The sequence below is a fragment of the Protopterus annectens genome, chromosome 5.part1 (assembly GCF_019279795.1).
Source record: "Protopterus annectens isolate FY-2018-M chromosome 5.part1, PAN1.0, whole genome shotgun sequence".
NCBI classification, from domain to species: domain Eukaryota; kingdom Metazoa; phylum Chordata; order Ceratodontiformes; family Protopteridae; genus Protopterus; species Protopterus annectens.
In genome coordinates, this window is record NC_056736.1 from 86,369,797 (window position 1) to 86,381,387 (window position 11,591).

General features: G+C 36.7%; 1 protein-coding gene across 1 annotated transcript in view; it reads right to left on the reverse strand.

Annotated features, from left to right (window-relative positions):
* Nucleotides 1–11,591, reverse strand: part of COMMD6 (COMM domain containing 6) — a 393,895-nt gene that overhangs the window by 74,383 nt on the left and 307,921 nt on the right. Inside the window, exon 5 of the mRNA XM_044072903.1 lies at nt 749–914. Within this exon, the coding sequence (XP_043928838.1) occupies nt 749–914 (166 nt within the window). The remainder of the gene's footprint in view (nt 1–748; nt 915–11,591) is intronic.

An 11,591-nucleotide genomic window follows, 5' to 3' on the forward strand; every position in this document is an offset into this window, starting at 1 on the left:
AATTTAGCATTACCCACCAGAAGTTATTGCTATTATACCATGACATTATTTAAGAAAAGAAACTGTTACTTTTCTTAAATAATGGCATAGTATAATGCCTGTTTACTGCCCTTCCGCAGATGTCTGGCATCTGCGGCAGTTCTGATGTACTGCGCGCCTGCGCAGTACATCAGAGTTGAGCAAAAACAACGGAGAAAGCAAGATCTCCGTTGCTTTTTAGTGTCTCGCTATGTTAAATGAGTTTAACATAGCGAGACAGTTTAAAATAAGCAACGGACATCTCCGTTGCTTATTTTAAACTGTCTCGCTATGTTAAACTCATTTAACATAGCGACACTAAAAAGCAATGGAGATTTTGCTTTCTCCTTGCTTTTTAAACACTGTCTCGCTATGTTAAATGGGTTTAACATGAGACAACTTTAAAACAAACGGAGATATCCGTTGCTTATTTTAAAGCTGTCTCGCTATGTTAAACCCATTTAACATAGCCAGACAATGTTTAAAACGAGTTATACTAATGGAAAAAGTCCGGCGACGGACCTTTTTCCATTAGTATAACTCGATTTACAATGGGCACGCTGGCCAATCAGCGTGCACGTTTTGGGGGGGGTCATGGTATAATTTGAAATAAACATTGCACAGTTTTACTGTCATACCACAGAATATGTCAAAGAATGCCAAATGTTGCTCCACTCAAAGAAAACAAAACGCAAACAGAAAAAAATACAGTATTGTTGAATTAATGCACCTTGCCTGTATGCAGGATTTTGGGAACAGACTTTGTGTGAGACATTTGAAAGTTTTCAAGCCAAAGCTTCTTCACAACTTGAAGAGCTGTTTCTGTCCATTTAGTGCTGGCTCTTGCCAGTTCATTCACCAGTGTGCTGGCATCCATGTTTTTACTTATAGCAAACCTGTAATAGACATTAGGTAGTTAGCCAGTGTTGGGCTTAAGAACATCCTAATATATAATAAAAATACATCAAATACAGCATCCAAGAAACTATTACTTACCTGAAAGTAAGAGTCTGTAACTGTTAAAAAGGGCTTTGATTTTATGGGCATCTTTCTCATATGCAGGAATGAAATGCTTTTAAACAAGCATATTATTTGTGTTCACTGCCAAGGTGAGTACTCTTATCTGCTGTATATAATGCAAAAGTGCTACTGGACTGGCTAGAAGGGGAGTCATAAAAAGACAGAAGTTCTTTTAATAAAAATGTATAATGGTACACTTTCAGGGACATGATGGGGAGGTCAGAGTCAAAGTATTATATTATTTTCTGTAACATTTTAAGTGCTGACTCTTAATAAAGAAAAGTGGATATTAGAAAGTTTCAGGCAGCATGAAGAGAACTTTATGATTTTGTGAAGAAAAGGGATCATGGCATGTGCGGCCTGTACAATGAAACTGTGGTGTCTCTAAGAGCTGGTATTCAGCAATATTTCACAACTAAGCATGAAGGCATATTTTGTGGAGTTGATGACAAAGACAAATAGCACAGATGACATGTTGTCAGTGCATATTTCTAACAGACAGGTAGCTATTTTAAAGTGCATTGGTCACGTTCTGGAACATATTTGTATTACAATTAATTTAATTTCCAGTTATATTGCTGGTGTCAAAGTTACAAGTGATTTTGAAAAAAAAATGAAGACAATAATCAGCTATTTGATTTTTGTTTTGAATGTTTATTCTTTTTTTTTTCTATAACTGCACCCCAGAAATGATGTCATGGTAGGTACTGTGAAATTATTTTTATACAACTACAAAGTATTATGGGTCGATAAAAACAAACTTATGTCTTTTCAAAAGCAGTTTCTTGCTTATGTCATAGTTTCACAGATATATTATCCCATTTTTTAATTGTCAATGTACGATGTTTCACCTACAAGAATTAGTTGATAACTTGTCCTTCCTAGGAAGTAAGAAACTGGCAGTAATGCATTTAACATGGAAATAATGTACCCTATGCAAAAATTTAGATAGTGAGGCATTGTAGATCATTACAGGAGTTTTCACTTATGAGTAAAATTCAGGTGGCCATCATTATCAACAAAATAAAATACCAAAGTACCACAATTGTTACATAAAAAATGTATTACTTGGTAATGTATTAGTTGGTATTTTATGTGGTAAGGAGGTTATGTTCAACTCCAAACGTTTCTCACTTGCACTTGCTTTAGAAAGTTAGCAAATATGTCAGCAAACTTGGTCTTTACACAAGGACAACTTACACTGCAGCTATAGCTATAGCAAAAAGGTAATACAGTGGTCATGGATCTGGGAATGCATGTTGACAGCAACTTGACTTTTAACCACCACATGTCTACTGTGGTGAGAAACTCATTTTATATTGCACAACTTGTAAGTAAGAGTATGGCATCCAGGTAAAAAAAAAAAGGTCATTGTTTCACTGTACACGGCTCACATCAAACCACTCATTGAGTACAATGTAACCTTCAGCATTTACTTGATTAAGCACTTGAAACTGCTTGAGAGACAACATAGGTTCCTCACAAAAAGAATACAGGGAATATCTCAATTTAGATCCAAGAATAAATGGTTTCAAAATTTACATCCAAAATAAATATACCTCAATGCAGGTCAAACACGACAATGCACTTCAGCATCTCCACATTCAAATGACTACACGCAAAATCCCGTACCACCTCCTTGCAAGCTACAGGTCCCCCTCTATGATCCAGGAAACCCATAACATGTATTTAAGCTTACTGGAAACTCACACTATCCTACCCAATACCATATTCAAGGGCAGCTTTAATTACCCCAGTATTAACTGGGAATCATATATGACACCAAACATGCAGGCATAGAGATTCATGGATTTTGTAAACACAAACTCCCTTGATCAGATTGTCACTACACTGACCAAGGGCCCAAACATACTGGATCTGGTCTCACTAATATGGGAGAATGCTGGTTCTCTTTTCCCAATGGGTACACCTGTATGAAGAAAATAAATTTTGGCTTACTATCTGCCTTTGGAACTATTTAACACATGCTTCCATTAATGAAGACTGTGTCTTGTGAGATGCCATCTGATGACTGACCAGGCAGACTGTCTGTGTCTTACAACAACAAGCTACTTGCTGACACATCCAAACTCAGCAATCAAATGTAGGGCCACTGCAGTCAATGACTAATGATGATGCCACAAGTAAGTGTTTTATTATTAAGTGCTTGCTTCATGTTTGATTTCACTACTTCTCTTTCATTCTGCGATTTCTTGTTCAACATACAAGTGGCGTGCCAGCAGACTTGATGTATACAAGAAAGACAGCTTAAAAAAAGAAATGAAAAGAAAAACAGAAAATGTAAGAAAACCGAAAAACTACTAAAAATCAAAAGAAAAACGAGTTGAATGGTAGGAGAAAGCTGAAATAAGCAAATACGAATAACGTAATGCTAAAGCAACTAAAAACTTTAATATGGTAAGCACTTTCAGTGGTAAAAATATCCCACCTTCTTCAGACCCAAAACAACATAAAACTGATGCTTATATAGCTTGTAGTTAATTATCAATTAGTCATTCAATCAACCAATAAAAATAAAACCAGATAAAAGTACAATATTTAAACAGTTTGAAACCTGCTGTAAAATGTTACAATGTTAAGTACATAATACTCAATTTATAAATAACATTAAATATATATGTATAACATGTGTAAATGTTATACTAAAAAATCACATTTTAAAAAGCTACTAGGGCAAAACTGAAAATGTATAATATGTGATAATGACATAAATTTACTGTAAGAACTAAGATATTTAGCTAAGTATAGACACATGAAAAATATATAGTAATATGTAAAAAATAAATAATTAATTGCATGCTGGTTAAAGACTAAAAACTAAAATCTGATCATAATAATACTGAATATATGACCAAAAACAAAGTACATATTTTTATATATATAAAACTGTGTAAATGTTACTATGTTTCAAACTTAATCAACAAAAAGGTACAGTATCAAATTCGAAATCTTTTATGCAAAATTAATATGTTATCTATTTAAAGCTTTTAATTTTAAAAAGCTTTTAATAGACACAAATTCATTTAAACCAGGAAAAATGTATGCAGCCGTTTTGATTTGCCAATACAACTCATTTTGTTCTAATAAAAGTTGCCAAGGCCCCCCTCTCGGGTCTAAAAGTGTTTGGTGTACAACCAAAAATAAAAACTCATGTTTTGGAAATTGTAAAATATGCCGAGCAAGAGCATTGTTAACATCACCTTTACTAACAGCATAACAATGCTCGTATATTCTTTGTTTTAGTTTCCACTCGGTCTTACCTATATAAAATGAGGGACAAACCTGACAGCAAGCTGCATATACTACAGCTTTGGACTCACAATTAAAGGAGCCATTTATTGTATAGTGTTTGTTATTAATATTGATGTCAGTAGTCACTTGAATGTGTTTACACTGTGTGCAATGCCCACATTTACGCATACCTTTATGTACCCGCTTGTTCGTACCTAGATGCTCATTCTTATGCCTTTCCAACAGATTTTTAAGGTTAAAACCCCTTCTAAAAGTGAAGCGGGGTCTGATACCTAGCTTAGTACAAGTGGGCAGTTCTTCCAAAATTAATGTCCACTTTTTTATAAAAATCTCTTTGACTCTTGCCGTGTCAGCTGAAAAAGTAGATAGGAAACTGAGATGTAATAACGTGACACTGTCATCGTTTTTGTCATGCTGTCATGTAATTAGATTAGTATTGGTAGTAATACCATCCTTATATGCTCTACTAGTTAAAATAGGTTTAAACCAACCTGTGGATCTCTTATCTTTAACTTCTGTAAGTGTTTCTAAAAATAATTTGATAGGATACCCCCTACTTGTGAACATGGACTTCATCTTGTTACATTCTAAGTCAAAGTCAACATCTTCAGTAACCATCCGTGCAGCTCTCACCAACTGGCCTTTAACAACTGCCCTTTTCTGGTGATATGGATGTTCACTAGTATAGTGCAGGAAGGCATTGGAGTAGGTAGGTTTCCTATAAATGGTAGCTTTATACTGCTTGTTATACCTGTCATTAATCACTTGTACATCAAGATATGTTATGCTATCTACTCTTACTTGATAAGTGAATTCAAGAAAATTGGTTTTGTTGGTAATATGTTGTATGAATCCTTCGATCAGTTTGATGTCACCTTGCCACACCAGACGCATGTCGTCTTGGTATCTGGTGTACCATAGTACATTTTCCTGAAAAACATTATCAGGGAACAAAAAATTATGTTCCCAATATGCCATGACACTGTTGGCGAAACTGGCACCACATGGGGACCCCATGGCTACCCCTTTGTTTTGTAAAAATATATTCTTGTCAAACATAATATAGTTATTAGAAAGAATCAGATCCAAAAGTGTTTCAACCAGACATATTTTATCATGCTCTACATTCTTGGACAACATAAATTCTCTCACCCATTCTATACCCAATTGGTGGGGGATAACTGTGTATAGATCTTTTACATCGATCGTAACAAAAATGTTGTTGTCCTTATACTCCAAGTTGTTAATATTATCCAGGAAACTCCATGAATCACGACATATTTGTAACTCCTGGTTAATAAGTGGTTTAAGAATACTATCTACCAATTTAGCACAAGCAAAAGTAATCGAACCCCTACCATCAACAATGGGTCTAAAAGGGGGGTTCCTGATATCCTTGTGTAGTTTTGGAGTCCCAGAAATACTAGGAATTCTAGGTGCTGCCATAGAAAGATACTGAAAGGTGTCTATATCAATAGACCCTTCCAGAAATAAATCGTCAAGAGCAGTTATAATGTGCCTGTATGCAGTATTAACCTGATGTAAACTAGCAGGGGTATATACCTCAGAATCCATGTGTTCACGCATCTTACTAATGTAGTTAGACTGATTCATAAACACCATGCCCCCTCCCTTGTCTGGCTTCATAACTCTAATACCACAATTGTGTATCAAGTCGATGTATTGTTTGTCCTAAGAAATAGTGTTAGTGTGCGTTAATCTAACATGCGTATCATTATCTGATAGTCTCCTTAAATCTATCTCACACATTTTTTCAAAGGACATTAATGTGGGTACAAGTGGGGGGTTAAACAAACTAGAAACTCGTAGAGAGTTCACAAGTGTAGAATTGGTCCCCATCAGAACCGCTAAATTCAATTTGCGCACATACATTTTAAGATCAACTATAATTTTTACAAAATTAGTTTTCTGATGGGGGAAAAAGGAAAGACCTTTAGCAAAGAAATCAACCATATTTTGATCTACAGTTAAAGCAGTATAGTTGAAAATTTTAAAGTCACTGTGTGTGCTCAATAAAATTTCTGGTTCATTAGGTGCAATTGGTGTTATCTCCTCCTCTTGTTCCTCCGACTGTTCTTCCAATTCCCTTGCTGTCTCAGGTTCGATTGATTGTTCTGGTTGTTGTGGTTTGAATCCCTGTCCACTTGAAAAACCTGGTTGTTAGCAGTTGAACTAGAGCCATTAGCATCATTCAACTGCTGCTGGTTAAGTTGTGTTTGGTTGTTTGGTTATTTCTTATTCTTTCACTTCTACGTAAAGGTTCTTCCAGATGAGCATTACGGTGAAAGGAGTTATTGGGACCATTGTTGTTAGGTAAAAAATCAGGTCTAGAACCCATATAATCTTGAATACCATTCATGTGGGTGACATCAAGTGACGTGCCAGCAGACTTGATGCATACAAGAAAGACAGCTTAAAAAAAGAAATGAAAAGAAAAACATAAAATGTGTTTGGATTGCCATGTTTTGTAATCTACCAATGAAAACTAAGATAGCCATAAATATAAACACACATATTAAAAAAAGCAAAGAAGACAGTTCAGCTCTATTTTTGTGGATAGCAAGAAAGCTCAATCTGTTTGGTAAGATATTTTCTTAACTAGTTTGATGGCGAATGGCGAATATGGAAAAAGCTTCTTTAGCATTTAATAACCATCCAAGGCCTAATTACCAAGTCAACAAATGGCCCAAGAAAAAGTTAATGTCCTGCAATATATTAAGAACTTATTAAATGGTGTTTTTATTTTGACCTTAGTGTATTGATTCACATTTAGTTTCTTGAAGTAGTATATAAAACACATTTATCATAATATTCTTTCCTTATCACATATCATGGATACTTTTATACAAAACCCATAAAGATTTCTCTGTGCTGTCTGACATTTTCTAATATCCCATTCTATTTTATTTTATATGTATTTATTTACTTATTTTTGTTTTAGAGTAAGTGCACTTACATTTTATAATTACAATCACCAGTACTCTGAATATGTACTAAACCCACCGTGTTAACTAATCTACTAAGAGATGGGTTTGATAATAATGGTTCAGGGTACTATGACAAATGAGCACCCCATAGGGAACCCAAAGCAAATGCAGACACTTATACCACTGATTTCCGCTCCCACCTCAGCTCCTGCATTGATACATCTATCTTCATCTGCCACAAACACCATGCCAATTTTAGAAACAAGCCTCTCTGGTGAAAAACCATTGTTAACCAACTTTACAACAAAAAAAGAAAACATGTTGGCCCTGAGAAATAAACTCAAACCACCCTATACTAGGAGTGACATCAAAAAGGTAAGTGCAGAACTCAAGAATAAGATCTGCACCTGCAAAGTTGAGTACAAATTAAATACTGACACCTTATTCAAAGATAACTACATTGCCTTTTTGAGGTTGTTATGAGGTTATGAGGTTGAGCTCATCCATGCTATATGGGTCATCCTGCCACCAGGTAATTACTAGTGAGCATCATCCAGAGGCCTGGCTCCACAGAAGGGGTCCTGATATCCCTGTTCTGGGTGAGGTTCTCACATTCCTGAAATAAAAAATCATGAGGAATACTACATCACTGTTTGTTTGACCACTCCCTTCAGAAAAATTCACAAAGGATGACCTTACAAGGAGCATAAAGCTCCACAATGCAAAGCTCTATAGATCTTAAGGACCTACAAACCCCTCCACCATGATAAGGTGATGATACCAGGAGGTAGAAAACCAGCATCACCAGATCAGTGGCCATGGTTCTTTCTCAAAAAAAGTATACTGCTCTCTCCAGGTGAGAAGGAAGCAACTATCACACATGGAGAAGTTAAAGAACTTTGGGGTCTTGTTCATGCGTGGCAGTTGATAGATCAGGAGGTTGACCACTGGGCTGGTGCAGTGGCAGCATTACTGCAGGCATTATATTAGACTGCAGTGATGAACTGACAGTTGCTGATGCATAGGAATAAGCACTCAATTTACCAGTCAGAGTCCCTATCTTTACCTATGGTCATGAGGTTTTGGTAATATGCAAAAGGATGAGACCAAACATACTGGCAGCAGAAAATATGTTCTTTTATAGGATAGTCGGACTCACTCTTAATGACAGAATGAACCCAACTATCCTACAAAAGAACATCTTACATAATTATTAAAAAGGGACGGGACATCAAAGTAGTACTAACCAACTACATCAATAATATCTGCAACAACTCTCACTACCAACCCTAATGTACAAATGCAAACTACAACAATACAACCCAACACCTTTTGCACTGGAACATAAATTGGTATTCACACTAAAAATGAAGAGATTTCCACAGCTACACTTTATATTATGCCCCCATTCTTCTTTCTCTGCATTCAAATCTCTGTATCATAACATTTTAGCACTCTCTAAGCACCATTAAATAATATTATTAGGTGACATTCATCTAGACCATGCTGGCCCTTTAAAATTATAGCTAAACAGACACACTTTCTTGTAACCTAGTCCAACCAGTAAATGAAATAACAAGACTAAATGGCAGAAGCAATAATCCATCCATTACAGATATAATTCTTACATCATTTCCAGTATGATGCAGTCCCTACATATTCTAACTCATTGAGTGATCATAACCACATATCTTCTAAATGGTCACAAAAAAAGAACAAGCAGAAATATTTACAAATCATCAGAAAGCATCCTCTTAACTGAGGGTAATAAAATAGACTAGTCCTCCTATACAGACCCAGATACCGACCTAGATATCACTCTTACATTATAACTTAGAACATTAATTCACATACAGGAGATACTCTAACCCCTAAAACTAGAAGGTTATACATTGAAACACATCACAATGACTAACCACTGATTTGGCCCAAAAAATAAAAATGAAGAATAAGTTCTGGAGGGACAGGAAAATAATCCAGATAACTCAGACAAGTACACAAATCATAAACCTTAAACTGCATCACCAGAATTAACACAAAGGTTGCAAAAACAATATTTTGTAGAACTATACAAGCACAATTTCTTGGTCAACCAACACAGTTCTGGAACACAGTCAAAAACCTAGCTGCTCACAAAATATTCCTCATGAAGAGCAACTCCAAAACACTCCAGAATATCTTAAATCCACCAGACATAACACTTGAAACCCACCAGACCCTTCAACTCAACCAACCCTAAAATCCCCAGTAAGTCAATACATGAAATACTTAACTAGCCTTTTTATCCTTTTAATCAATCACCAAACAAGTCAAAGACCACTTCACTATGCTACTCAATTACGTAAATAAAAACTCCCATACAATCCACCCCTGAATTCTGCATATAGGTAAATAATCACTTTGTAGCCCCTAGCTTAAAGATTAATTTATTCATCACCACTGGGGACTTCTGAAAACAGCAAATTTAAATCCTATTGCAAAGTATTAGAAATGTTCATCAACAACCAGACAAGTTTTTGATGACTTGTTCTTTAGACATGTAGAGTGAGGGGGGAATTTGGGGCAAGGCTTGTGATAGATTTGGAGGGAATAGGGTGTGAAATATTCTCCAAAACTATCCATTAGCAGGTTTGCTATGTGTGTGTGTGTGTGTGTGTGTGTGTGTGTGTGTGTGTGTGTGTGTGTGTGTGTGTGTGTGTGTGTGATACCATTGGTCACTAGTTCTGCACATGCTTGGGTCCTACATTTTAGGCTATGTATATAGCTGAAATAGGCCTTATGGGTATCCTTGGCTGTGCTAGCTAAGTTTTTCCTCAAAGAGGCCATTAGAAGATTTGACAAATTGTCATATTTGCCTGTTGAGACTGAGGAGTGTGCTTTTCCATTGTTGGGTCTTGCCTTTGTTTTCATAGACAGCAGTTTTTTGCTTTTGTTGTAAAGTTTGTTGATGCTGGATGTCCACCATGGTGGCTTGTTTTTACTTAGGGCTCTGGCTTTGATTCTTTCTGGTACAGCTGAGCCTATACACTTTTGCAAGTGATTGTACAGAGCTTTAGTGTAAACGTCAGCGTAGTTACCACTTCCAGCTGGGGGTGGAGCTTGGAATGCATTTATACCTTCGCCTAGAGGAGTATAGTTTGCCATGGTGAAGATTTTTTAGTCTGATTTCTCCCTTTTGTGAGTACTGTTGTTAGTGTCAGCTTGAAGGTGACTGATTTGTGGCCAGATTTAACTAATGAAGGTCCGACAGTTGCGGCAGTACATCCGTTTCACATGTTGGTGAGGGCCAGATCTAGTATGTTTGTTCCTCGTCAGGTTATGAACAATTTGTTCCAGGCCACTTAAGTTAACAGAGTCAAGGATCTTTTATGCTAGTGGGTTAGAGCTAGTGTAGGTTTCCCATTTGATGGTGGGATAATTGAAATCCCCCATAACCAGAGTGTTTGGTAATATTTGGAATGTCTCCAGTTTGGTCAAGTAGGCTTCGTGTGTGTCATGACCCATAGAGGGGGATCTATAACTGGTTATGACTTGAATGGGGATTTTACCTACCGTAACCTGAACTTGGAGTAACTCCATGGAGTTATCCAGTCTAACTAGATGGGAGGTGAATTTATCTCTTATATAGATAGAAACATTGCCTTCTTTGGTTCTAGCATGTTCATTTTGGGGCCTGAAGGTGTAGAAGGCATTTTAGCATTGCAAGGCTGGGTGCTCTCTCAGTCCTTGAACCAAATTTCTGTGACTGCACAGACATCAACATCTTCCAGTAATAGAACTGCTTCCAGGATGTGCAGTTTTTGGTTTAAGCTCCTAGCATTTAGCAGCATGAACCTTATTTTGTTATAACTGGCAAATTTCACATCAGTAAGTTTATTTTCAAGACCTTGCCTAAAAAAAGGCACTATGGAGGTGGCATGAGCCTTTGCCAGCAACCGAAAGCAAACTGTCTCTGGCAAAGCAGCATGGTTTGACAACCATGGCTTCCCAGGCTGACAGGAAATGGATGCCTTTCGAATGATACCAAAAACTAAGCCAATTATTGAAATCATTCATTTTTGCTTATACTGTGGCATCATCCTAGGTGAAGGTAGTATGCTGCTCTAAGCTAGGGTCATACCTGCCTGGGACACAAACTCAGAGAGCTCAATCATGTCCCTCTTCATATAGTCCAGTGAGGTACATCTCAGGTCATTCACTCCATCATGAACTATGACAGAGTCATAACGTTTCTTGTTGCTGAGAGACCTGAGTGCATGTGTGATCTGATGAATCCTGGCACCGAACAGGCAGCTGGTTGTGCCTTTCTCCTTGATTAACCTGGTATGTGAG